General features: G+C 45.7%; 2 protein-coding genes across 13 annotated transcripts in view; one reads left to right on the plus strand and one right to left on the minus strand.

The window, feature by feature from the left end:
* DENND1A (DENN domain containing 1A) overlaps positions 1 to 19,753 on the plus strand; it is a 214,570-nt gene extending 194,817 nt beyond the window's left edge. For 3 of the 8 annotated variants that reach the window (XM_074923594.1, XM_074923595.1, XM_074923596.1), the window contains 3 exons: positions 2,265 to 2,353; positions 14,562 to 14,817; positions 15,723 to 19,751. In XM_074923594.1, coding sequence (XP_074779695.1) covers positions 2,265 to 2,353; positions 14,562 to 14,817; positions 15,723 to 17,042 — 1,665 coding nt within the window. In that variant the 3' untranslated portion in view covers positions 17,043 to 19,751. Of the gene's footprint in view, positions 1 to 2,264; positions 2,354 to 11,988; positions 12,118 to 14,561; positions 14,818 to 15,722 lie in introns of all 8 variants that reach the window. The other 5 variants (XM_074923588.1, XM_074923590.1, XM_074923593.1 and 2 more) reach the window with 3 other exon arrangements.
* Positions 19,754 to 23,312: 3,559 nt separating this feature from the next.
* CRB2 (crumbs cell polarity complex component 2) overlaps positions 23,313 to 27,128 on the minus strand; it is a 39,671-nt gene continuing 35,855 nt past the window's right edge. For 3 of the 5 annotated variants that reach the window (XM_074923419.1, XM_074923418.1, XM_074923422.1), the window contains exon 13: positions 24,021 to 24,913. In XM_074923419.1, coding sequence (XP_074779520.1) covers positions 24,686 to 24,913 — 228 coding nt within the window. In that variant the 3' untranslated portion in view covers positions 24,021 to 24,685. Of the gene's footprint in view, positions 23,788 to 24,020; positions 24,914 to 27,128 lie in introns of those variants that run through there. The other 2 variants (XM_074923421.1, XM_074923420.1) reach the window with 2 other exon arrangements.

Consider the following 27,128-nt stretch of genomic DNA (forward strand, 5'->3'; position numbering starts at 1 on the left):
GGCTACATAAGGCTCAAAATCCGGCAAGGAATCAGCTTGATTCTTGGCTTTTCCCTGCAGTCCCCCACGGACAATCTCCAAATCCTACTTAGCATGTCACCCCAACTTCACTGGTGGCCCCCTGGAGCCATCCCGAACTCTCCTCTCTCTGCCTCATCACCATCACTCCTCCAGGGTACCACCCGAAAGGTGAAAGTGTTCACAGCATGATGACAAGCCAGCTTTACACATCATCTTCCAGCTCAGATTTAATTAAACAGGTTTCTTTCTTCCTCTCTTTTTCTCTTTCTCCTTCTCGCTCTCTTCTCCCCCCAGTTCCTCTTGCTTCTCTCCCCCCTCTCTTGCACGCACTCGCTCTCTCTTGGTCTCTCTCTCTCTGTTTTATCAACTCTAATGAAGCAGTATTCTTCATCGATCCTGCTGATTGCCAGCCCATTCCTTTTGTTTGTTGGCACCGAGCCATTCAGCCGCACTCTGACAGCTCAGCTCGTCTAATTAGCTCTGTTGTTCTTTTCCCCATGTTTCACCACGTTGCAAGTTCAGTTGAAGTTGCCACAAACTTAATCCTTCCATTCCTGCCATAAATTCACATTCTTAAGCTGTCTTTATTGTAGAGAGGAGCAGCCTTGTGTGGGGACTGATCTTCAAGACCTTAACATCTGACCTTTTTATAAGCCCTTTTTCCTAAGAAATAGTGGCAATACATTTCTGGATTTCTTCATTATATCTGCTGTACACCATTTCCTTTGAGATGAAAATTGAATGCTATAGTCCAGCTACTATCTTCTGCATACTGTTGTGTAGTGCAGAAATGCTACACACAATTTGGTGCCTTTTTCCTGGCAAGAAAATTTGAGGTTTATGTGCCTGGAGGGAGAAGAAAAGAACCACCAAAACCAACTCACAACAAAAGCCCAGAAACCCCTCCCCCAACCCCCCCAAGAAATAATTAAAACCAAAAAACCCCAAACTAAGCAAACAAAAAATCAAAACAAAAACAAAGAAAAAAATGCAGATGTGGGGGGAAATCTACATCTCTTCTATCATTGCAAGGAAATTCATTAGTTATCCAAAGAGGGCTTAGGTTGTAGGCCTTTAAAAGCTTCCTTTGTATTGTGGCTATTAAGGGAGCACAAGCTCAGGGAGGTCAGAAGTTGAGTTGTATTCCTAACTTTGAGGGCTTTGGGGATTTCTGTTGAAACTAGCATTCAGCTAAGCCAACAAATCAGGCTCCTTTTCAGGTGAGGTAGTACTTTCTCAACAAAAAATGGAAAGCTCATTTGTACAGCCTGACCCTGATGCTGCAAATATTCCTTCCCACATTTGACTCAAAGGGATAAGTTCATCAGCAGGATTACTCACTAGTAGAGGTTGGCACATGCGTCAGCGAGTGCTTATTCCTTTCCTTGAAGTAAAGCTTGTTTGCTTGTGGTGTTAATGTGAGTAAACTAAGCTTGATTTCCGAACATCAGAAGGTGATAGATGTGTTACTTAAGATTGGATTGGCAGCAGCATCATCTTCCACAGAAAAGCTTTAGATTTTATTCCAGACCACAAAAGGTAACATTATCATGATAACAGCTAAAACAAAAGCTGACGTAACATTAGGGGTGATAATGATACTATGTCTGGGAAGGGTTTCTGCTCGACTGCAGAAAGGAAGCAAATTTTTAATAAAGAATGAGCTATGGTTTTTATAACATTTATTCTAAGTACAAATTTTTCAGTGCTCCCTTACACAGAAGTCTTCACTTGAGAAGCTGGGTTCCTATGAACAAGAGGACAAAGGGATCATGATGTCAGAGCTGAACTCCACTGTCCAATATAATGTACAGCAACGCACAGGATTTTCCAATTTTATTCTATCAACTAACTGTATAAGGGGAAGCTCACGTTTAGGGAATCTTTTATCAGAAATTTCGCCTGTACCCAACAGGACAGTGGAACCAATTTTCATTGTTTTGCCAACAGCTAGCAGTCAGTGACAAGCATATATGTTTCGTTTGCTATTCAAAAACACGTGGGGTGTTTTTGTCCTTAAACAAGTTGTGGGTCCTTGTAGTTTCTATTCAACTTTATATTCATTTGTATATCTATATTCATTTGTAACATCGTTGTGGCACAAAAATTAGATGTTTAAAAGCAATTCAGAATGGAAGACACCTTTAAGATAACAGTAATTATACATATTTTGCTGTTTATGTCTGTTGTTTGATCAACTTGAAGCATTTGATGAAATGTCTGTGTGTGTGTGTATGTAATAGGTTCGCCCACCAAGACCTCACGTTGTTAAGAGACCCAAGAGCAATATTGCTGTGGAAGGACGAAGGACTTCAGTTTCTAGTCCAGAACAGTAAGTACTTTGCTGCTCTGCTTCTCTCTCGTTGCATCAACAGACAGTGTGTTCAAAACTGGAACTAGCCAAAGGAGAAGTTATGAAATGCTACAATCAAAGTAATTTTTTAACCAAGAACAAAAAATTTTTTAAAATTTTTGGAACATTTAGAGGAAGGGTGAAAAAGCAAGAAACCAAGTTTACCTATTGGAAAATTCTGGTTTGTCGAGTTAGACGTTATCTGATCAGCCCATTTAGTGAAAGTTTTCAGGTTTTAGAGGTTTGTTCATTTCATTGTTGAACTGTGCTTTAAATTAAATTGTTAGCCACATCCCTGCAAAACAACTTTTCTTGCCAGACTTTACCTGGAAGGTACAGAATTGTTTGTTTTATAGTGATGGCAGGAAGGGTTGTGTCTCCTGCTCGTTAGTCCCATTAACAGAAGGTCTGTAATGAGCTCTATAGCGAAGGCTTGTAGAGCTTAACTGTCTTGCAGAGCAGTAGCAAATTTAGCATCTCTTTAGATTTGACTGTGAAGTAAACAGGGGTAATGTTCCAAAGAAGTTGTTCTGCTGTAGCCTACTGCTCACGTATGAAGTGTGTTGGTTTCCAACATTTCCTTTGTTCATATGAACAGTATATTCTGTTACCTTGGAGAGATTTTCTCAGATAGTTTCATGAATGTCACGTATTAAAGTACTTTTTACAGAGAAGACAATACTGTGTATTGTTGCAGATATTATTAACACATTGCCATGGTTGAGTTAACCATAGGCCATCAAGTGCAAACCTAAAAAGAGAATAGATATATTGAACTTTACCAGCACAGCCCAAAAGACACTATTGTGTGTGACAAATATACGTGTGGGCTGCATCAGTTTGCATTTTGGATTTAAAATTACTTGGATGTGTAGCTACTTCGAGTGTTCAGAAGTACAAAAGACTCGAGCACTGAGTTCTGGTTGGATACAGAGGCTGGTATTAGCTGCACTTGTTAAGGGCCCGAATAAGCAGTTCCCTCAGTTCAGAATTTGGGAAGCTTAAGAGCTGTGTCCTTTGCCTGGGGTGGTTGATCTTAGAAGAAGGTGGTGTGAAAAATGTGGCTAAAAGTAGGGCCAGACCTTCTTGGCGCTGCAGAGGAAACGGCTGGGCGGTGGTGAGGTGAGAAGAGCAGCAAGGGAGCCAGTAAACAGCCCCCAGGTCATGTGGCAAAATTAAACTGGGGTTCCCTGCACGGGAACGTCTTCGCTGCTGTCCTCGGGCAGCGAGTGGTGTGTTTGTGGCAGAGCAGCCGTGGCGTGGGAAGTCGTGCTGGAACTGCTCACAGGCTACAGGCCAAGGACTCGGGGGCTGCAGGATGGTTGCTCTGGTCTAGTCTGGCCCAGAGATTTCCTGGTCGTTCATCTCCACCTGCAGCACAGTCGCCGCTCGTGTCGCAGCCGCTTCCCATCGTCTGTTCATGTCCCAGCCCGTGGGGCTTTATTGTCAGGAGAGTGAAATGCTTTGCCTGGTGGCCAGGATTACAGGATATCTGTTGTATCTGAAGACACTAAAATCCCATAAAAAGAACAATGGTTTGTTTCTTTAAACACACCTTTTCCCCACATGTATCCCAGTTCCCTGACACCACTGTTTATGAGGGAAAAAGAGGTGGAGGTTGAGCCCCCCCCATCCCTCCAAAGTTAAGTGCATGGCTAGCTTTTTCCCAGCCACTCTGGGATGGGGAGATACTCTGGCTTTTGGCTAAAATGAATGGTCACTTTTAAATTCTACAGGATTATCTATCCATTTTATAGTGGAATTTGGTTGCCCTCTTGTGGAGCAGATTGCAAAGCCTCCAAAAGGGCTTGGGCTGTTACAGGGTGGGAGCTGTCCCTGCACAAAGATTATAGGAATTTTTAAAATAAAAGTTTTTTCTTAATATTCAGTATGATGACTCACTGCGTGTCGATGAAGGATAACTGAGTCAATTTTAGCATTATGTGTGTTTCATAAGAAGGATTATGCATGTTTGGATTCAGAAGCTGCTTGACGTTCCAGTGTGGCTTACTGCTAATGTGTATTTTCAGTTCCTGCCAGCATCAGAACAGAAACAAATGTAAACATGACTGATAAACATAATATTTTTACTGATGCTAGTAATATATTGCATTACAATTATTATTTTACTTGGCTTAAATGTATTGCTGTTAGCGAGTCTTTACAATTCAGCTGCTTTCACAGAGTACACTACAAAAATTTTTTTGTTAAAATAATTGACAATAATCTACAAAAGATAATGAAGATGCTCTGTAGCTATAGACTGACTTATTTTTCTTCAAGAGCATTTTACTGATAGATTTTTCCATCTTTTAAATGTGGAGGAAAACCAGGTAATGTTGCTGATACCACTGACACTTGCTCTATGGTACCAGTTGTGGTCTCTTCCTGATGTTTCACAGCTTTGATATTTTATCCAGTTCAAATGCAGTGTCACAGCAGGATCTGATTATTTTCATTCTTTCCCGTCATCGGCTTCAGGTGGCAAAACAAACTTGGACATAACCACTTCCAGACAGCTAACTGTAGAGCATTGCACTCAGCCAGATCTCCTGTAAGGTGTCTGGTTAGAGTGTTTTAATAGAACCAAGTTGGGGCAGTGTGGGAGACAGGACACACGACTCGCAGCGATGGTGAGACTGACACTACAGTTGTGATTTCGGAAGTACAAGTGGGGGAAGTGCCGAACCTTGTACTTAAATAAAGCTCAAGTAAATGCCTACCTAAGAAATAACTTCAGGTGAATATTTTGGAAATAGGTAATGACTCGATAATCCTGACCTTTTTCCTTACTATTTAACTCAAAATGACACTTTGAATAAAGAAAAGTATTTTTTTTAAATAGTAATTAAAGGTAGGATTTTCATGACATTTTTCACAAACTCTCTTTTTCTGTCCAAGTAAGAAATAATCTTCCTATGTTGTTCTCAAATGAAATCATAAAGCAAGGCGTTGTCTCTGTAAAAAAATGGCATTGTTTTCTCTCTCTTGGATAATACCAAAATGAATGAAAACACCACAATATATATTTTCACTCTTGTTACTTGGTAGCATGGGAGTGCCCTTCTTGCAGATCAGAGGAGATTCCATGGAAGCAGCCGCAGTGCTGAGAGAGTGCTTTTCTTAAACCAAACTTTACCAAAATATTTGGCTTAACTGCACTGGTTCCAAACCTAAATATTAGCCAGTTAGTCCCTTAGAGGTGGGGGAATACATTTGTGAGGAGGAGTTTCTTTCTATATTTAAAACTAACTTTTTGGTCTTGAATGACTATGTGAGGGCTTCAGAGACATTTCCCAGCACATCCAGCACATGGGCTCGGTCTGTGGCTTCCGCAGCCCCCTCCCAGCCGGGGAGGTGGGATCCTCGGGGCAGCCCAGCGCCCCATGAACCCCTCTCACAGGGTGGCCTCTTCTCCCTTGGGGATGCCACACGTCATCTCTGGAAAGCAAACCAGTAGGTAGGGATGCTTTCAGTCGTTACATTTATCAGTGCACTCCCGATGATATTAGGGAATTTGTATCTTCAGTTACATGAGTTAATTTTTTTTAATGTGTATAAAAGAAAAACATTGTTTTGGGGGTCTGTGTGCTTATTTTCTAATCAATCTTCAATTAAAACATGGGAGGGCAGGAGCAGGGACTTCCAAGAACACCCAAGATTATTGCTCATGTCTGTTGTTAAACCATTATATTTTGAAGAGCTGGTGGAAGAACTGTTGTTTCCCCCCATCAAAATTTTCAGTGATTTTTTTTTTTTTCCCCTTTTTCAATAGAGAAGGGGTTTTTTACAATTTATTAATAATTCAAGGTTTGTGATCCTTATGATTCTTAAAAATTTGTCATTCAATCTAAAACGTATAATTTTTTGAAAAACTTTTTTAGTTATAAGGTAACAGGAAGAATTTATAGATGAGAGCTCAGAAAATGCTGGATTACCACCTGCGGCAATCCTAGACACGTGGGACATGCCTCCTTAAACACAAATTAGTTGTTCACTGAAATAAGATGTTGCATTTTAACAGATAGGCAGTTTTTTGAGACCTCTCTTTTACACCACAGCAAGAGTTCCTATTAAATGTAGAATAGGCTTCCAGAGTGCTGTAGGATCTGTCTTCTGTAAGTACTGACTAGCTGGCTTCCAGGGCATGCAGAGTGGGAGGAAATTAAAATAGGAAATCAGAGGGTCAGGCTCACAATTAACAGCATGTCAAAAGGCTCTTGGGCTGGCTAAACCCATGTCAGTGCTGCAGCAGTTCATTATGGCTTTCCAGAAGCCGTGTAGGACTTAGTAAAGCTAATGGCTTTCCCTTATATCATATGAATGAAAATAGGCTGCAGTGCAATAGTGGGTTATTACCCTGAATTTAGTATGAAGTCAGCGTGATGGCTGTGTTGAATGATACAGGCTCATAAAGCACATTAAATTCCAGTTGTTGTAACCAGGCTCTCGGAGCTCTGCCACACAGAATTTGTGTATGGCAAAGGTTTTCCGTGGCATCCCTGCAAGCAAGGGGCTCTGCTCTTCGGAAGCAAGCTAAGGCAGCACGTACCTGTGTGAACGGGGGTGGCTGGAATCCCAAAGCGAATAGACTGGCTGTGTCTGCTTCGGTTCCTCTACCCTGGGGAAGCTGGGGAGTACCCAGCTCGGTGGTACCGAGAAGGCAGAGGGACAGCAAAGGGACAGCAAATGGGCAGAGAAACCTACGGAGGAGAGCAGCCAGGTTTTGTGGCAGGTCTTGCCAGACAAGAACTGTAGCACGAGGCAGGCAGGGCTGCCCTTCGGGAACCCCGCTCCTGGCTCTCTCACCTTTCCAGTAGGATGGTTTAAAAGAAACTTTCATTTTGGGGCCTGTTTCTGCTGTCTGCTTTGGAGTGAACCCACCGGACACACGCCGCTGGCATTTGGAAGGGGCTGCGCCAGCTGCAGGGGCAGCCTCGTACTGGCTCAGAGGACAGAAATGTGAAATGGCCTTGTAGAATCTTGCCTCTAGATCTGTCAGAGCGGCAGAGGTGTCATCCAGCTTGTTCCCGCTTTAAATTGTTTGTTTATATTTCCAACTCTCTAGAAAAATTGTAAAAAGTTCATAAACCCCCCCTGTAAAGCAACTGCTTTGGGTAACTAACTAGCTACCTGCCTTTACTGGGTGTAGTGATCACAAGCGGTTGGTTTTGTTATCTGGTTGGATACTTGTGATAGGATTTTTTTTGTTGTTGTTTTAATTTAAAATATCCTTTAATGTTTTTGGTTTTCTGGAAATATTCTGCTCCTGTGAACGTTCACAGTATGCAAAGTAACCCTTTAAAAATCAAATAGATATTTTAATATTTCTGTTAGCTCACAGTTGGGTGTACTGAGTATTCAGAAGATGCAGGAAGGAATTCCAGCCATAGGTCTGTGCTTTGTTCAGATTGAATAGTTACTAGGTAATCCCCTCAGTCCCGAGTCTCCTATTTCATACTGGCAAGAAAAAGCCCAGGCATCCAAATCCCTCATCCTCTTCATTTTACTGTCTAAGAGGGACAAATTCATTAATTCCCTAGAGATGCTGTATAGCTATTCTTTAAAAAAAAGATACTAATTTTTAAAAAATACTCAAATCTGGGAAGCCCTTTTTAGGAGAATAATGACCACAAATCTATACTACCTCTTTGTACCCTAATCTCTATAATCAGGAAAAAAGACAGTTAATAAAATACACACATTTAATTTTCTCGTAACCAAAATATCTTTTAAAATTATTACAGAATTCTCCTTATTAATTCCCATAACCTGTATTCACATTTTCTGTATATATTTTTTCTATCTCAAGTACATTTAGGTGTCAATTAAATTTGAAATATCTACATTTGTCAGCATTTCATTTTTGGCCAGTGTGATGTGCTGCTGATTTGTCCATGCATCCTGACACATGAAAAAAGCTCCTGAGATGCAGATCTTCCTCATTAAAAAAGAAACCCATACTATCATAATGGTACGCAGAGCCATGGAGCGCATCCCCAGCTTTATTGCACTGTGTTTCTGACATGATATTTAAAAAGGAACAGCCACGGCTGTCAGTACTGTCATATGCTAGTGCTAACCGAAGACATGTTAAACTAAACATTAGAAAGAGATCAGCAAGTCATCTGCATGGTAACTCAGCTAAGAGATTAGGTAGGCAGGAGCTGGTGCAGTCATGTGGAGATGATGAGGGTTGTAGCTGTGACGGACACATCCTTTTTTCCCTCTAAGACTGCGGCAGTGCCTGCCTTGTAGCCGGGCTTGCTGTGACCTGCCTTTCAGAGACAGCTCTTTGTGTATGAAATCCGAGCAAGTGGTGGGTGGCAGACTGCAGGAGAGTTACCGAATTGGGTTAATGAGGGAATACGCACTTTTTTTTTGGATTCTACTGCCTCAAGCTAATAAAAAATTTAAACTTGGACAATTTCAGATTGTTCATCCCTTATCTTGGACCAAATTCTCATACGGAGCATGCCAACAGTGAAACTTAAGTGCTTGCTTTTTTCTAATTATGAGATCCCCCTTTCATTTAAGGAGTCTTGCAACAGCAGCAAGCCCGGTGCATATTAACTTGCCGTATAGTTAATCTCACTTGCACTGAAGTGCAGCTGGTGATCCAGCCAACAAGATCCTACCTTATTTCTTCATAGTTCGTTCCCAGTTTATTTCATACGTGCACACAGACACAAAGCATTTGGATTTAGCATAATCTGGAGGCAAACAAAAGGTGTCGGAGGCAGTGCTTTAGGGGCAGCTGCGCCCGTGCGTTTGTTCTGTGCAGTTACCAGATAGTCAGGGTATCAGCAAGAGATGTGGAAATTCAACATTGCTCTTGATTTCTGGAAATAATTGTAGATTTTCTGCAATCATATGAAATGATAATTTACTCTCCTAAGACAAAAAGACATGTGTATGTAAGTTCAAAAAAGGAATACTTTTGAAGTATCTTTGATTTCTGATTTATTTTAGGTGGAGCCTTTTATTATAAATTGATTTTTCATAGTAGTCCCTTTCTTATAGCAAATTTTTCCTAATGCAGTGGCACCACCTCACTTTCCCTGGGTGCCTATTATAGCAGAAGAGAGGAAAAGAACAGCTATGCAACAGCTTTAATTGGAGTACCACAGACTATGATTTAACACTATCAGCTGCACCCACTGCCACCACTATTTTAGACTTTTTATTAATTAGCTCTGACCTGATTGCGAATAAACATTTATTCACAGTGGCAGCTCGGGCCCTCTTGAGCTGTCGGTTGCAGTGTCCAACTTCTCCTTTTCTGACCTAATCTTTTAGACTGATTTTCGTAACTTTATTATATAGTTATTTTGTGATTGAGACAAAAGAACTAAAAGAGTGAAGGCTGATTATGAATTCAAGTGCCACTAGAGGTAGTTTGTTAGTGCGTCTGTACCACAATGGCAACAAATCCAATTCTTTCTCTTTCTGTCCATTCTTCTGGTCCTGCTCTGATTTCAGCATATCCTCATCTATAACGTGCATCGTGGCGTGATACATTTGCATGGCTCTGCGATGTCTGCGGGACCAGGTCCTGTGCTTTGTTCCACATGATGAGCCTGATACTCCTGACACTGAAATAATCAATTCTGTTCTGGACCACAGTAGTAGCAAAGCCAGGCTCCCCGTCCCAGTTGTGTATTGCTCTGTGTCAGTCACGATGCATGTTTTGATTTGCTACGATAACCAGGATATTATCAGTCATACGCGATCGGTAAAATGAAGATGTTTGGGAAGAGAGCTCGTTTGGATGGCTAGAAACAATGTTTGCTTTTATGATCCTAGTGATTTCTTTCCCATTGTTGTAGTGATGTGGGGAAGATAAAAGAGCTCTGTAAGTGATGCTCTCCAGCAACATCCATCAGGGTTCATCCGCCTGTTGTTTGGCCCATAAGACACACAAAGGTGGTTTATAAATGCCCTTGAAAAGAGTTTTTCTTGGGGTTTTTTCATTTCCACTCATGCACACTTAGATATGCCAGAACGCAACTGAAATGGGGAAAATAAATAAGAAACCATAAATAACTATGAAAAATTCAGTGTATGTTTTACTATAAGCACGTACAGTTTTGGAGGTTCTACAGAACGTTGTCCTCAAGTTGTAGCAGATTGAAAAGCACTGGGCTATGGTGTAGAGGCTTCTGGTTAGTACTGGTAAATCTTGATGTGCTTTTACTGCTTTCACTTAATTGTGAAGCATTTGACTTAATATTTAATTCGTGAGAATATATTTTCTATAAGCTGTTTTGCCATCCAGAGCTTCAGTGTTTCAGAGAGGAATGAACAAGTGGCCTTTGCTTCATACTTTCCTAAAGATCAGGATATTTTAGCATTACAAATGAGACAGTATTTTGTATTAATTTCTTCATACTCATCAACCTCTTTGTTCCAGTGTATTTCTGCTTAAGTACCCTGCTCCTGTACTCTTTCCTCTTCTGCTAAAGCTGATAGTGTGTTTAATCATTTAAAGCAGTTATAGGCACTTCTGCATTTGCTCCAGTGGAAACACTGAATCTTAGAAGCTTCTACTTCATGCAGAAAAGAGTAATTGACTGGGGTTTTGGTTAAAATGAATTGAAGCAACTGATAGCTAGAATAAATAACAGGGAAAAAAAATCATAAATTCAGCCAGCTTTGAATATTTTTCTCCCCCAACCAGTCAGTGTTTACCCAGACCTATACAGGCATGCACAGGTCGTTTTACATTCCAAAATTTAGCCATTGTTGTCTTTAGGTACAAGAGCAAATCCTGGAGATCTGACCTCTTTGTATAAAGTAAAGGTGACCAATACATTCTTGTCAAAATCTGGTGAAATGTGCATGGTGGTGATTGGGGGGTTGGTGTGTTCGGTTTAGGGTTTTTCTAATTACAGCTAAAGTGTGTTTCCGGAGGCACTTCTGATTTTAAGAATCTGAAAAGGTTTTTGTTCCAGCTGCTAACGAATTCGTAGATTGATAGTTACCATCCTGTGATGCAGGAGAAATTAGCTAGAGTCCCTTTTCTGCCAGCCTTTGAAAGCAGTTAACCACTGAGGAAAGAAACACATACACCTTACTTGACAAACTGCATTTCATGTAAGTCCTTGGACAGTTGTGGTTTTATTCTACTGTGAAGCAATTTTAGATCTCAAAAATAGCTACAAGTAGGAATCGTTACCCTCAAGTCAGCTCCTCTCGTATATCAGACTAAAGTCAGTCTCCATAAAGCAGGGAGGTAGATCTAATATTTGTTTGCTTGTAGTCAGAGATCAGAGAATCTGAGGAGCAAAAATGTATTTCTAAAGAATAAAAAGATGCCCAACTCTCTAGAAAATGTAGTAGGGAAAAGGTGGGTTTCTGTGTTGGCTGGTGTGGCAGCGTGGGTGTGATGGCAGGTTTTAGTACCCTTCCTGGCGGCACCCTGGACGTTTTTAGAAGAGTTGTATTCTTTGCCTGGCAAGTGGAGCTGAACATTTACCTGCTGAGCTGTGTGCAGTGGCAGTCAGGCACGTTCAGAAATGATTTAGAGCCTGCGAATCACTTGGTTTCTCTCTCCTCTGGACCTCTGAATGTGACAACTTGGTAACTTCCTTTTCTCTTCCTGTTTCCCTCAGCCTTGTAAAGCCCATGCGACACTATACAGTCTTCCTCTCTGAGGACTCTTCTGATGATGAATTTCAGCAGGAAGAGGATCCTGTCTCTGGCTTCTCTGAAAACTTTTTCTTCTCTGCTCCTTTTGAATGGTCTATCCTTTATTCTCGCATTGTGTTAATTCAGTCTTCAAACGACGGGTTCTGCATTGGTCAGGGTGCCTGCTCCTATCCTTGGCATTTTGGAGATGCTCCTGCAGTCTCTGCACGGCGCTTGGTGAATGTGCAGCGTTTCTCCTGCTTGTTTTGGTATTAGCAGCATGCCAGAGCCTGCTCCTGCATGACACGATGCAGCAATGCCCAGCTCATGGTTCACATCGACTCGAGCTCTGTGGGATGTCACCCCTCCAGCTGCCCTTTGTTCCAATGTGCTGCGTGTGTTCCTGTCCGACCCTTCTGCCGTTCTTCCCTGTGCAGTGCTAGCTGTGCTTTTTGGACTGTCCTGTGAGCCTTATTTCAGTGCAGTTATTGGCTTTTTCTGGTTTCACTTGCTTGATCCCAACCTCTCTGTTCTGCCAGGTACCAGATCCTCAGTGACGATGGGGAATCACCACGCAGGTGTCCTCCGAGGGCTTTGAGTACAGTCTGTGCTAAAACTATACAAGAAACAGGAAACAGTTTGTTGGGTTTATTCACTCTGTTATTTGTATCCAAATTTTTAATCTGTAAATTGTTGTAAATTCCCAAACCTCTCTAAGTTAGTCCTGCCTAGTTTCGGAACACGGTGCTGAGCAGCTGGGCCACACTGCAGCGACCAGCCTGGGAGAACTGCAGGTTTAAGCACCAGCTGCAGGATCCTGCCACAGCCCAAGGTTTCCGTGTCAGGGGAGCGGGTGTTGCCTCTTGGCTTCTGTTCACCCTCAGCAGCCTGAGTGTTCCTGTTTGAGAGGGGAGTAGCCCTGTCCCATGGAGGGGGCACACTGGGTGCCTCTCACTGCTTATCTGAGCATAAACCAGCCCCGCACGGCAGGCTTGAGCTAAGGCCTCACTCAGTGTCATCCAGAGGATTTCTTCTTTCCCAGCCTCACCTGCTTGAGGATTTCTGGGGGGAGAAAGGAAGATAAATTGCACAGAATGACACTTGTTCTTTTAACAAATGCAGTTACTGGCTTGACCAGAGCCTGTAGGAAGAGGTGTCAGGCTGCTGTGAGCTGCTGCTTCAGAAATCCACATGATGCCAGATCTGGGGGGCTCTGGGTGCTGGGGGGTGATGCCCAGCCAGTCTGAGCAGCTGGAGCCGCCGGCCGGGGGGGGCGGCTGCAGGTGGATCGTGGGGCCTCCACTTGCTAAAGCTGGCTGAGTGTTACAGAAGGAAGTTCAGAGACTGGTGGGGAAGGGACGTGGCTGCAGGCCCGGCGAGATGGACGTACAGGTTCGGTAGCAAAGGGCCAGGAAAAATCTTCCCACCCTCTTGTGTTTGGGGTGAAGGAAACCAGGCTGCTAAAATGGTTGGTTTGCAGACTATTCCCCGTGGGTTTTTTGCAGTATGATCTAGTGCTTAGGTGAGCACAGAGAATGTGAGAGACTAAAGATATGACCAGGATTTGCCAGATCACCCTCTTCCTAAGGACATGAACCGTCAGCTGTCTGCTTGTACTTGTGTTATTACACTGGTGCTGCTAGCTGAATGCTGCTATTCGTGTGGTGATGAATGAAGTTAGATGGGCTGTTTATAAATTTGCATGATATAGATGTATTATAATAAAATACGGAAAGAGGAGGAGGCTTCTTCCACAGTATCTGTTTTTGCAGGTCTCACAAATATTTTCTTTTAATTGAAACCTTGTTTAAATGCCACAGTAAAACTGGCTGCCAGTCAAACGCCAATCACCACAGACACGTATGGCACTTCTTGTTATTAATTGGATGCGCATTATGCTGCTGTTCTCTGTACACAGAACCAATATGCAAATCTGCTGGTGTTCATTTTTTTTGCTGAGGTATGTGCAAGAAAAGCATCCTGCTAACTCGGCCTTGGCTGTAAATGTAAAATAGGTGTCTCCATAATGGATTGTGTTGTTTCTTGATAAGATGACACCAATGTAATCATTGGAACTCTGCACAGCATTCCCAATTATTGCAGGAAAACACTGAATTATCTTCTGTGCTGAGTTAGCTTGAAGCAAGAGAACGTAAGTGCCTGCACGACCCAGGGCCCTGCAGCCTGCTTGCTCTGACCTGTCGGGGAAGGGCCGAGCACCGCAGAGCTCTGCCGGAGGGGCAGGGCCGGGCTGTCCACGCCGAGAGCCAGCGAGAGTTCCCTCATCAGCCTGTCTGCAGCTGCATGAGCACCGCTTTCCTCCCAGCACTCCCCTCGTACATCTTTTTCCTTCCTGAAATCAGCCCTCGAGTGCAGAGTCGTCTTTGTATGTCCTTCTGCCCTCGGTCACTTTGCTCACACACCTGCTGCTCACAAGTCACTCTAAGATGTGTTTTGCCACCCAAAAGCTTTTTGTAAAGCCATTCAGCTCCTTCCTAAATACGTGTTTAAAAAAAATAATTAGTCAATTGCAATGTGATTTTTGTTTCTCTTCTAGGCCTCAGCCATACCGGGCCCTGAAGGAATCTGATAGTGCTGATGGGGAAGAGGCAATCAGTCCAGAAAAATCAAAAGAGCCTCTGCCTCCGAGCCCCCTGCTCTCCAGCAAGGCCACAGAAATCAACCTCCTTGAAGATATTTTCCCCAACTTAGAAGTAGAAACACAGCCTCAGCCTCTCAGCCAAGCCAAGAGCCTGGAAGACCTGCGGACTCCCAAGGAAGAGAGCGCTCAGCGCTGCACGTTTGACTACCAGGTTTGGACAGGGGCCTGTGTACGCTGGGGGGCTCGCTCAGAACTGGGGCTGGCTTCCATCCCTGGCTGAGGAACATCTGCACATCACTGGGCAGATACAGCCGTTCTCCAGGAATTTGTTCACGTGTTTCAAAATTCATTTCTGAATTATGAAATTACTGGAGTGGGAGTCAGTTGTAAGACAGGAACATTTTCCACTAGAACTACAGCCTTTACTTCTAGAGGAAGAAATATTTGCCCTGTTCCTCAGAATCTGTTTTGTCCATTGGCTGTCACGCACAGTTATCTTTGAAGCTGATGCTCAGCAGTGAGAGGGGACGCCTGGAAATTCTCAGGTCCCCTCCAAATTGCGTGGTTTTTAAATTATCATCTTCTAATCTGGCCATTTTGCTTGAGGCATCATTTGAACTATCTAGATTGTAGAAGAGAGATTCTTTCTGAAGACCTTCACTGAATATGTGCAGCTTAGAAAGTGCCAAACTAAAGCAGACTGAAATTTTCATGTGACATGAAAGAAAAGAAAGTAATTTCTACCTAATAATAATATTTAATTTAGTGTTATATCCAGATACTTCATTTGACAGCTTTTTTCATACGGCAATTAAGGCTTCTCAATTTCTGTACCTTAGATATAGATACGTGCTCCTTACTTGGCTAACGACAGATGCCACAATATGTCACAGCTGAATAACTCATTAGAGGCAGAGCTGGAATTAAAACTGCAGAGTCCTGCTTCTGATTTCCTGCCTGTCCTTCTAGGCTGTGTGCTTCTGCCCCTCTCCAGCGTTCACAGTCTGGGGCAGATCCTCCTCCACTCGCAGCTCAGCAGCCTCCCTTCGCTTCAGGCTCTATGTTGTGAGGAGATCAGTAAAAAATTAACATTTGTTTTCAAATGTTTTCTTGCAGAGAATGGATCTTGGTGTGTCTGAGAGGAACAGGATCGTGCCAACCATGAAGCTGTCTCACCCTTACAACAAGCTGTGGAGCATGGGTCACGACGACATGGCTATTCCTACCAAGTACTCGCAGAGCTCGCCGGAGAGGCCCCTGGCTGCTCTCGGGAACACGCCGCTGATCACACGGAGACCCCGGAGCAGAGACAGTGGTCTGGCTCCTGCAGAAAAGGAGGACTCGAACCCTGCTGTCCAAGGGAACATCACCATTCCCAGGCCACAGGGGAGGAAGACTCCAGAGCTGGGGATAGTGCCACCGCCACCAGCTCCCAGGGCTTCCAAGCATCAGACTCCAGCTGGGCCAACAGAAATTCTCACCACCCAGGCTACAGGACGGAGCCATTTGGTTTCAGATCTTATCCCAGAGCCCTTTGGGGTTGGCAGTGTGTCCTTAGACCCTGAAATCCAGCAGTCTGTAAATTACTCCTCTCGCCCGTCTCAGCTTTTGTCCAGTGCCTCCAGCACTGCTGAGATGCTCCAGCCTGTCAAGGTGAAGACGGAGAACACAGGTAATGAAAGCGACTACCTTCTTAATCTCCTGGATCCACTAAAAACAGCCAGCTGGCAAAGCAGCGGCCCGCAGCAAGGTCCCTGCAGCCTGCAGAGCTCAGCCACCCCACCTTCAGCAGCTGGCTTTGTCTCGGTGGCAAGTGACTTTGTGCCTCCTCCCCCGGCTGCACCATTTGTCCAGGCACTTGGTTATCCTTCCCCTGCACCATCACCTTTTCTACAGCCATCTCCTAACCCATTCACACAGACAGTGCCAGGAGCCCTTTCCGTGTCTCTAGTCAGAGCCCCGAGGGGCTCTTTCACCCCCTCTTTAGGTCACGCTTACAGCTCTAGCTTCATAACACCTAATTCTAGCTTCTACCCACCACAGCGACCTCAGCCAAACATTTCGACCCTCTCCATGCCAAACTTGTTCAGCCAGGCTCCGACTGTGCCGCCGGGCGGCTCCTTACTGCTGCAGAGCCACAGCCCTTCCCCCACGAGCCCCCTGCAGCCAGGAGGCTTCGGCACGAGAACCAGAACGTTACGGGTGGGCCAGGCCAGCGCAAAGGTAGATCCCAAACAGGCACTAGCTCTCCTGTCCCATGAACCCCCTTTGATCCCTTCCAGGCCAGCTAAGGGCTTAGAGTCAGTGTTACTGTCCTCAAAATCTGAGGAGACAAAAGATCCATTTGAAGATTTGTTAAAAAAAACAAAGCAAGACGTGTCATCCACAGCGGGTAAGGTTGAACAGCTCAGAAAGCGATGGGAAACCTTTGAGTAACGCTCCCAATGGCCTTTTGATGCCCCTTTGGAATGGACAGAGGGTTGTTTTGTTTCTTTGAGCCAGCATAAAACCAAGCATTTCTTTTATGGAAGGCTGAGCCAGGATAGCTGCAGGACCATCACCGTGCTGCAATTCACACACACGAGTGCTTTTTGCCCCGAGTTCAGAGTCCCCCCATTGTCCCTGCGACTGCTTCCTCACGCTCCACTGCTGGAAGCCCCCAGGACTCCTGCACTGACCAAAGCACGAGGTGGGTTGGGGTTGGGGGGGGGTTCCCACACACACAGCTTCTCAGACAGTACTACTGATGCAAAGTTACTCCTTCCCTGGCATTTGCAGCCCTTGGTGCAGCGGGAGCATGGCACGCTGTACTAGTGGTTTTGCTTTTCCTTGTGATACACCCGTAGCTGTAATGTTTTGCTCTCACATGTGAAGTGCAGCGAACAGACCCCGACGTGTGGGCTGCACTGAAGTGTAACCCCTTAGGCTCTGAGTTTGTCCTGCCCCGACATGGGCACAGGCATTGGGGTTATGCTGCTGGATGAGCTTTTGTTGCAGATTTCCCACGTCCCTCCCCAGTACACTGACACGGAGAGGTGGCAGAGACCTCGCCGGTGCAGAAGTGTAAGTCCTTGTTGCAACAAAACCACAGCACAGAGCAGTTGCTCAGGGTTTGGTCCTGCATCTCTGTTGGGAAACTGGAAACACCAGCAATTGTTTTTCCGTTTGGGGTTTTTGTTTATTGTCTGGTTTTTTTGTTAAATACATCAGAAAATGGAGGCCATAAAGAGTATCCTAGTTCTTATATATGTGTATGTTAATATTATGTATAAATATTATAAATGGCAGTACACAAATGGGATGTAACAATATCTAACTTGATTATTAGACAAAAAAAGAGAAAAGATTTGGGTACAAAAGTTCCCAGGTGAGGCGTTGGAGCAGCAGCCCCGTGCCCGGACGGGAGGGCTCTGCCCGTGGCTGAAGGCTGCCGGTGCCCCCGAGCCCAGCGAGAGCTGCCCAGGGCTGCCGGTCCCGCGGGGCTGCCCCAGCGCCCCCGGGCACCAGCCGGGGTTTCCTCAGCCCCGGGAACTGCCGCCCGTCCTGCGGGGGGCAGGAGCCGCTGCGGGCGCAGCAGGACCCGGCCTGCACCGACACGGACTGTGGGGTCCTGACGTGCCCACAGGCGAGAAGAGGGTCAAGGGTACGTCCATCGGGATTGTCTGAGACACTTGTCTGTGGCAATAGGAGCTCAAGAAATTTCATCTTTATCTTAGCATCCCGTATAACTCCTGCTGTCTTCGCAGTGATCATTTCTGTTTCACATAAGCGGTGCTTTTTTGTTTTGTATTCGGGCACAATCTGATGTAAAACGTTACTCTAGAAGAGGTAATCACGTCACCATTAAGCCTTTGATAAAGGAAATCATTTTGGACATGTGCGGAGATTCTTGTAAAGCTTTATCTGATTTCCAATGTATCTATTTTATTCATATAATCTTGGAAGTTTTCTTACTCTAGTGTATGGAAATGGCTGTCTATGCGTTTGAGTCTGTGCAATACAAAAGAAAAATACTCAATATCTGAAATGCCAACAGTTTGGGAAAGACCATAGTATTACGTTAATATTCTATTTCTGTGAAGTACTGTTACTCTGACAAGCCATTCAGTTGGATTTGTATTTTCTTTTTTTTGTGTTGGAAGACAGATGGTTTTAGTATTGCATAGTAAAATATTTAAAGTCTAAGATAATAGTTCCACTTTATTTTATATAGTTCAGAATGTGAACATCATAAATTCAGTCTGGAATTTCAGGTCTCCTTTGCTGTGAGCTAGATGATAAAACTTTCTCGATTATGGTGGATGTGTACAGGCAGCAGAAAGTTCTGCATGTGACATGCCATTTGAATTTCACATACTCTTTTTAAAAATTTTTTAATGTCGCACACTGATTATATACTGCGTAGGCCTATTACATGTGCTTAACTGAATAGAAAAATGCTCAGGTAATTCTGTTTGACTGCAACTCTTTTTCCATCTCTGATTATTTTATTCTGCCCATATTATGCAATGTTTCCTGCAGTTGATTTTTAGACAAACAAGCACTCTTGGATTTTTTTTTTTTTTTTTTTTTTTTTTTGAGGCACTGAAAAGTGTTAACACTTAACAGAAATGGCATTGATCACCCTTCACTTTAAGATCTCACACCTCTGAGATCCAGGCAGTGCTCCTGGAGTTGGGACCTTCCTCACTTCTCGAATAGAATTTGCAAGCAGGAGACTGTTTTACGTGCTTCTTGTAATAAAGGAATCAAACTCTCCCTAGGGCAGTACTTAGTTTTTTGTCTTGTTTAAACTCAGGAATTCGTAAGATGATTTATTCCTAATAGTGCCACATGTAAACAAAGTGTGCTTGTCTGGGAGCGCGAGCTTGGATGTCAGACGTTTCTTTTGCTGATGTAGAAGCGTTTTGATGTTTATACTAATCTGGTACAAGAAGTGTTCCTGATATTATTCATTTATATTCCGCTTTGTACATTTTCCTGTACTCGCTGTACTCGTTTGCTTGTTCGGTACCGCTCTGCTTATTTACAGATGCTTTCTGCCATTAGAAGTAACTTTTATTTAAAAGAAAAAAACCCAAAAAATCTCTTTTACGTTTCTGACGCTGTACAGGTGGTAAAACCATTTTTATATCTTGTTCACTCATTAGGTTACAAATAGTTTATAGACACTGAAGTGGAAGCTGTGGAGGCACAGGATTGTGTGGCTGAAGACCCTTCTCTCCCTCCCTTACATCCACGTGTTAATGACAAGGCTTGGGAGGTCTCTGCACAGAGTAGGGATTTTTTTTTTAACACGCAGTGAATGGTCTGAGCTGCTTCGATACCCCCCCCCTCCCCTTTTTTATGTATGTGGAAAAAAATCAAGCAGGAGATTGACATCTGCCCCGTTTCCTTTCTGGTTGGGAGGTGGTTGGAGTCTGTCAGGGACAAACGACTGCGATATTTCAAGGGACAGTAACGTCCCTTTAACCAGCCCTCGGAAGCCCCGATTCAGTGACACCCTGCAGACTGAAGCGTGTGCAGGAACGTCTCTTCTGTGGAGTCGGAATGTTTCGCTCGCTCTTCAAAGGCGCGTGTAAGCGAACGCCAGCTGAGTGCTCCCTAACTCTGGCCATTTCCACTGCAGCATTTATTCTTGTCTCCTCACCTGTAATTTTTGTTTTTATGTGTGCAGCTCCTGGTACACTTACCATACAGGCTTCACGATCAAAGTGATTTTTCCACCATCAGCAGATTCAGTTGGTTAGGAGTGAACAGGAAGCCTGTTAGTTGCTGCTGCTTACAACATTCAGCTTTGGAAGAGCTTTTTTTTTTATTTTGCTTCTAACTGTTGGGTGTTAATGGCTTTGGGTATTTCAGAAGTGAAGACAAGAGGTGCTGCAGTCCCCCCCTGCCCCTCGAGGCTCCGTGAGCCCAGGGCCGGGGCAGTCTGGGACCCGCAGGGCCGAGGGGTTCCCTGGAGCAGCAGCCTCAAACCAACCCGAGCCTGTGGCCCGTCCTAGCCCGGTGAGTTTAATCACCTCAGAAGCTTGGGCAGCGCAGGGGCTCTCTGTAACCTCACCCTTCTTTTAGGGGGAGCGAGAAGCTGGAGCAAGGCCCTGTGGCTGTGGCAGCGCTGCCTTTGCACCTTCCCTGGGGCAGGTCTGTGTCGGTTACTGCCAGAAACCCCCCTGGTTTTCCAGGGGTTCAGCAGGCATCTTCCCAGGGACACAACCCCCGTGTCCGCTGCCTTGGGGGAGCCTTGGCCCGTTACACTCCGGCGTGTTCGAGGAACTGGCTCTGGTTTGGGGTTCTCTGGGTGCCAGGGCCCCGTGTGCCGGCGGCTCGCGCGGGTCTCTGGCTCTTCCAGCCCCTTCCCAGCCCTCGGTGCAGCCGCCGGGATTAGGTCCAAGTCCTGTATTGGCACACTCTCATCTCCTGCCCGTCTGCTGAGCCAGAAAGTCCTCCCGACGCCTGCCCCAGGGTCCAAGGGCTGTCCAGTATTTCTGGGCTCTAACCACAGTCTTGATTGTTGCATCTTTGCCCGTAAAATAAGGGATTAATGGTAAAATGTCACAGCACGGGTGAACAGAAGATGCAGCAGGTTTTGCAACTCCCCTTCTGTGTTCCTGCAGTGGATCTTTACTGTGCAGATCAGCTTGGGTCGGGTCTCTGCTTAAGAGCTGTGGTGCGTGGCAAATAAAAGCAATCAGCAAAGTCATAAAATTGTAACTGTAAAAGAGACATTAAGGTTTGAAGCTGTACAGACTGTGACAGCCCAGAATCAGCCAACTAAATGTCAAGTTACTCTTCAGAAAAAAAACCAACAATCAATCACAAGCCAAGGTAACTAAGTCTATTTTTAACCAAATTTTATTGTAAATTTCTTTTGAAGGACATTCTAATTTTTTACAAATTACAAAATTTACAATTATAAAAGAAATCAGGATCATGATCATTAACTACAGCAAACCGTTTTGTGAAAAAATATATTCAAAAATTAAATATCAAAAGAAAGTAAAGTTCATTATTGGAAAAAAAAAAAAAACAAACAACCTTTCATAAATTATTTTGCAGAAATGCTCAAGACACTGACAAAGTATTTTAACACTTTTGCTAGTACTGGCTTTGGGTGCTTGAAATAAAAACATCTGCTCTGCTAATCCTGGGCCGGGGCAGAGCAGGAGCGTCCAGCAGCCGCAGACAGACTCGCTGCTTGCAACGTGCTGGGTTTAGATGTCTTTACTGCTGGGGGGGGCGGGGGGGTGTGGTGTAGCTTCTTGTTGCCTTTCAGGATATTTCAGTAGCTTAGTAATAGTTCTTGGAACACAGTTCTGGTTTTCTTCTCAAAATAATACAGGCTGGAGTATTATTGGTTCATTTAGATCCTGTTGCTGCCTCCGTTCTTCTACAATGGAAACATAAAAGACGGCCGGGAGCTGCCTCTCCTGGCAGTGACCTGGAGGTTAATCAGGGCTGAGTTTTCAGAAACCCGAAGCATATCCTAAGCTGCCTCCAGGTTGGTTCGGGGTCATTATGGGATGAAGAAAACCGACCTACCTGCGCACACCGTAACGGCTCCGCGTCCTCCCCAGCCCTGACCCCTCGGCTCGGGCAAACTCGGACCGAGGGTGACTTTTCCTTGCCCCAGCCCGGCCCTGCCCCTGCAGACCTGCTCTCCCCTCCTGGAAAAGTTTTTTTTTTTTTTCTGTTTTCCAGAATTTGTATTCTTCATCCTGTAGCGGCAGTTGCGTGTGTGCAGAAAACCTGTTCCTAAGCAGGCAGCCCTGATCAGTAGTTTCATGCTCTTCCCTTTGCTTAGAATTACAGAAAAATTTACAGCTACAGTAAAACAAAACAAAAAAAAATCCAAAAGCAAAACAGAATAGCATTTTCTGGCAATTAGCTATGGTGGGCAGATTCACACCCTGCTTATTAATAGTGTTTTGGAGATTAAAAAGCAGACACTGTTTTCTAAAATATTTCTCATTGATAGTTGTAGTAATTATCCTGAAATGCTAATGATTTTGGACCTTAGTTGTCCTGCTCTGCTGCATTTCCTTCCACAGGCTCTGCCACGTTATGCTGAAGAAAAAAAACCACCCTAAAACAGTAACAAAGGAGAAGCAAAGTCACAAAAATCAGGATCTTTTTTAGGGTGTGAAAAGTGAATGCTGTGTCTCACTACCCCACGCACCCTGGCTTTGTCACGCCTTCGTGACCTCCGTTCCCCTCCTGTGCAGGGCCCAGCCCCAGCCCGCGGCGCCCAGGGGAGGGGGCTCTGCGCAGCCACTGGCGCTTGTTCCACCGCCGGGAGCAGATGGGGAGACCAGCCAGCGCCCCCCCTCCACCCGGCGCGAAGCCTGCCCGAAGGAAGTGATGTGTTTTTCTACATACAAACATCCTCCTCTCAATTAATAATGTCACTGGCAACTCAGTCTCAGAAAGGCACTTAAAACGTTCCTCGGGTTTAGTCTCGCAAGTGTCCAATAGAGCACGCTGGTACTCGCTGTCAGGTAACGTCATCCGACCCGGGGCAGCGGCTCTAGGAGCTCTCTCCCGCCAGACCCTCGCACAGGCACGTGGGTTCTGACGCCGCCGCGTTATTCCCGTTAGTTCTGAGCGCAGTGGTTTCACCTCCGGCCCCTCGACCTGCCGGGAGCCCCACACTCAGGCCCAGCCCGCGGGGGTGCCCGGCCCTCCTGCCTGCCGCCGCCTCCCCGGGACCCGTGCTGCCGCCACAAACACGGCCTCACCCCCCCCGACCCCTCCAGAACTTTTTTTACACAAATCATTTATGGGATGCACTACACTAACCAAGCTCATTCAAGCAGCTGAGTTCTCCTGCCAAGGCCGGGCAGGCAGTTCCTGTAGCCTGTGAAGCAGTTCGGAGCAGGATTTGCTGTCCTACAGCTCCGCGCCCGAGAGCAGCGACCCACGCGCTGCAGCAGCTCCGTGAGTTAAGGGATGACCCCGGTTCTTAGATCAGCCGCTCGGTCGGTGGCATCTTGATCACGTTCCACATTTCCACTCGCGCCCCATCTTTCTCTTGACGGCTCGGGCTGTATGTTCCCTGAGTTGCTCTCCTCCTCTTCATGGCAATGGCCGTGGCTGCAACAACTGCGAGGAGCAGGGCAGCCCCCGCCGCCCCGACGGCGCCCACCACGGAGGAGTTGCTAAGATGGGCCCAGACCGGCTGCTGCGGTAGAACAGGGTGTTACTCAGAGCTTCCGCGGGGACCGCGCAGCATTTCACACCCCTCGCCCCCGGCCCCCAGCGCCTCTCTCCAAGCTGCGCAGTGCCAGACAGGAGCGTCCCCCCTTCTCTGTCCCCTCCCAGGGAACACAGAAGCAGCTGCTGAGCCCTCCCCCGCTCTCCTCCACCCCCCCGCGAGCCCCAAGTCCAGCACCTGGCCCCAGGCGAACCCCCGACCCTCCGCCTGCCCCTCTCCCGGGCAGTGCCCCCGGGACGGGCTAACGGCGAGCGCTGGGTAAAGCCGGAGTGTAGGAGGGTTTCAGGCACTGCCGACCCCTCCCCGTGAGGCTGCGGCTGGCGCGGGGCGGGAGCTCCCAGCTGCTGTTGCTGTTGAGGGCTGTGGGAAAACCTCACCCACCTGAGCTGAAAAACCATTGAGTGCATTTCAGTCGGCGACAAACAACCAAACCGTATTTACAAACCAATCATAAATAGCTTCTGTACAACGCTCCTTCAAAGTATATATAGATCTTAATCTGGAAATTAGTGCCTAAGTTAACCCTGCTTTTTAAAGCAGATTTACTTATGCCACTGCTGCCTGAGAGGTGGGATGGAGCCAGAGCACGGTGACCGCCGGTGCCCGCCCGGGAGCGGGCCCGGGGCCGTCCGCGGGCAGGGACAGGGAGGCGAAGGCTCCCGCTGAGCCAGGGCCCTGCCACCGCCCCGTTAACTGACACAGCTGGAACAGCTGCTGCTCAGAGTCTGCCCCGAACCGCTACGTCCGTGTCTTCGTTACCATGCCTTAGGGAAACTGAGATAGGGTGGATCTGCTGCTGCGAGTGCTGGAAAAAGATCAAGGTCAAAGCAGACCTTGCAGGCGCGTCTCCTTGTCATGGTAGTGCCTATATTAACCGCTCTTCAGGTGGCACCTTGAGGACACTGTCCATCTCCAGCCGAGCTCCTGCCACTTCTTGCTGGCTCGGACTGTAGGTCCCCTCAGACTGGCGCCTCTTCCTTGCAGTGAGAATCATGAATATGAGACCAATACTGAGCAGCAGCAAAGAGCCACAGGCTACAGGGACAGCTACTTCAATTAGTGGGGAGGGGAAGAGAGCACCTGGAGTCCCTTTCTGTAAAAGAAATTAATGGAGAAACAATGAAACTCCAGTGGTTACAATAATTAAAGTTGAAGAACCCAAAACGGTCAGATTAGAGGGAAAAAGTTTTTTAGAAAAGAGAAAAAAAAAAAAAAAAGGCAGAAGGTCTGGACCTGAATGGAAAAGGACAAGCAAGGAACAAGTACAGGGCTTGAGGGCACCTGCACAGCAAATGCTCATGTTCATTCTTTAATCTCTCAGCAAAAGATGTTTATCTTTTCTTTTTTAAATGGGCTTTTAATACAAGGGACAGTACCACGTTCTGCATTTTTCTTTCCAACTCAAAACTAGTGACACTCATTGATGACACTTTAACTGGCAGCTTTGGTGAGGCTGATCTCAACAGGGCAGAGTTATAAAGAGAGATTTACCGGTGGAGCAGTTAATACCATACAAAAATTCATGCAGGGCACATGGACAGAATTACAAGGAAGAAAAGAGGATTTACGGCGCTGGGCCACTAACCCGGAGACAGCAAAACCAACTGCAGACACTTTCAGGGACCAATCCTGGAGCTACAGAACGGCTCCAGGAAGACAATGCCCAACTGTTGGTGAGTTAGAACAGCAGCAATTAAGAGTTTGAGCAACACTTCAGACATCACTGGATGAGCTGAAACTGTCCAAATAATATCACACACTCCATGTTCTCCTCTCTGCTTACGGCTTTCCACAGCAGGACAGTCCCTTAGGATTTAAATGCCAGTACATTCGGCATCCACATTTTAAGGGGCCTCCTTACCAACATCAGACTAAAACACATAGGTGTCAATAGGAAAGATCTAACCAATGTTGCAAAAAAATTTAAAAAATTAAAAATATAATGTTAATGCAGAGTAATGTGAATTTTCAGTAACCCCAGAAAATTTCCCCAGGCCAGGGAACGATACTAAAAACAAAAGTTGTGATGCCTCTGATGGCAAGGTAGAGAGTTTTTTAGCTAGTCAACTACTCAGTGCAACAAGATTATATGCAGAGTTGTGATTCAGCACCTCCTTGAAGATCCTGGGACAGGGAGGTGTAATAAGTTTCAGGCTTAAACAGTTAACAAATCTCAAAGCCAGAGGAAAGGCTGGGATAGAAAGCCAAGATCTGACACACCTTGCAGGAACGTTGTGAAATCCGAGGGCAAAAGATTTTAAATCATTTCAGTAGTGAAGGGCGAGTACTAGATCCACTGAACTGTAGCTCAAAAGTTTTAAATTGCAAAGGCTCAAACTTGCATGTTCACACAACATCAAAATGCTGTGGAACAGACTTGAAGACAACTTGCAGCAAGAAGGGAAGGGCGTTAAAAAGGTCAGTACATGGATAGGGGATGGAGATGATGTGAGGCCTGAGTACCGAGAAACGTCGCTGAGTGAGTTCTTTAGATTCTGGAGGAATTAAGGATGGCATGGAACACAGCAACAAAGAGTTTTAAAAAGTGTGGAATTTCTGTCATTAAAGAAAGCTTTAAAATGACAGTAAGCCTAAAAATGAAAAATATTGTTAAAAGTAGTATCTGCCACCTTACAGATGAAGATGAAAGAATTCAAGCTTATTTACAGCTTTTGGATGCCAATGTCACAGAGCAACATGCCCAGAGCACCTGGGTGTCCTGCTGACATTTTCAAGTGCCTGAAGTTGATTCTCTGAGCCTGGCAGAACTCAAGCCACGCGCTGGGGGTTAGTTCAGAGCATGCGATTAGTCCGACGGGAGCGACACACCGGAGCTCCCCGCGGTGCCCCCTCCTGCCTGCTGCGACTGTGGTACCGGCTCCCGGCTCCTGCGACCCCGTCCTCCTCCCTGCCCACCTCCGGCCCCAGCCCTGTAAGAGGGAAAAAGCTCTGCAAAACGTCACAGGGATGATGAAAATGAATAGAAGGAATCGACAAGAAGTGCCCTGGGACAGAGGAGACGGAGATGCCTGAAGGAGTCCCTGCATGCAGACCGGGAATGTCGGGAGCCCGGGGCAGCACATGCACTACCCAACCCTTAGTAACAGCAACAGCAGCGACCCCCCCTCGGCGCGCAGCCTGCTCCATGCAGTGGGGGTTAGTACATTCCCAGGTTACCAGACAAGCTCCCTGTCCATGCAGTGGCTTTACAGAGAAAAAGCAAGTGTAGGATTTAACAAATTCCACGGAGGAAGGAGCTCAGCCTCAGAGCGACGCTTTGTTTGTGTGGAGAAGGAACATCAGCCGCC

This window comes from Athene noctua, chromosome 20, assembly GCF_965140245.1.
Source record: "Athene noctua chromosome 20, bAthNoc1.hap1.1, whole genome shotgun sequence".
NCBI classification, from domain to species: Eukaryota; Metazoa; Chordata; class Aves; order Strigiformes; family Strigidae; genus Athene; species Athene noctua.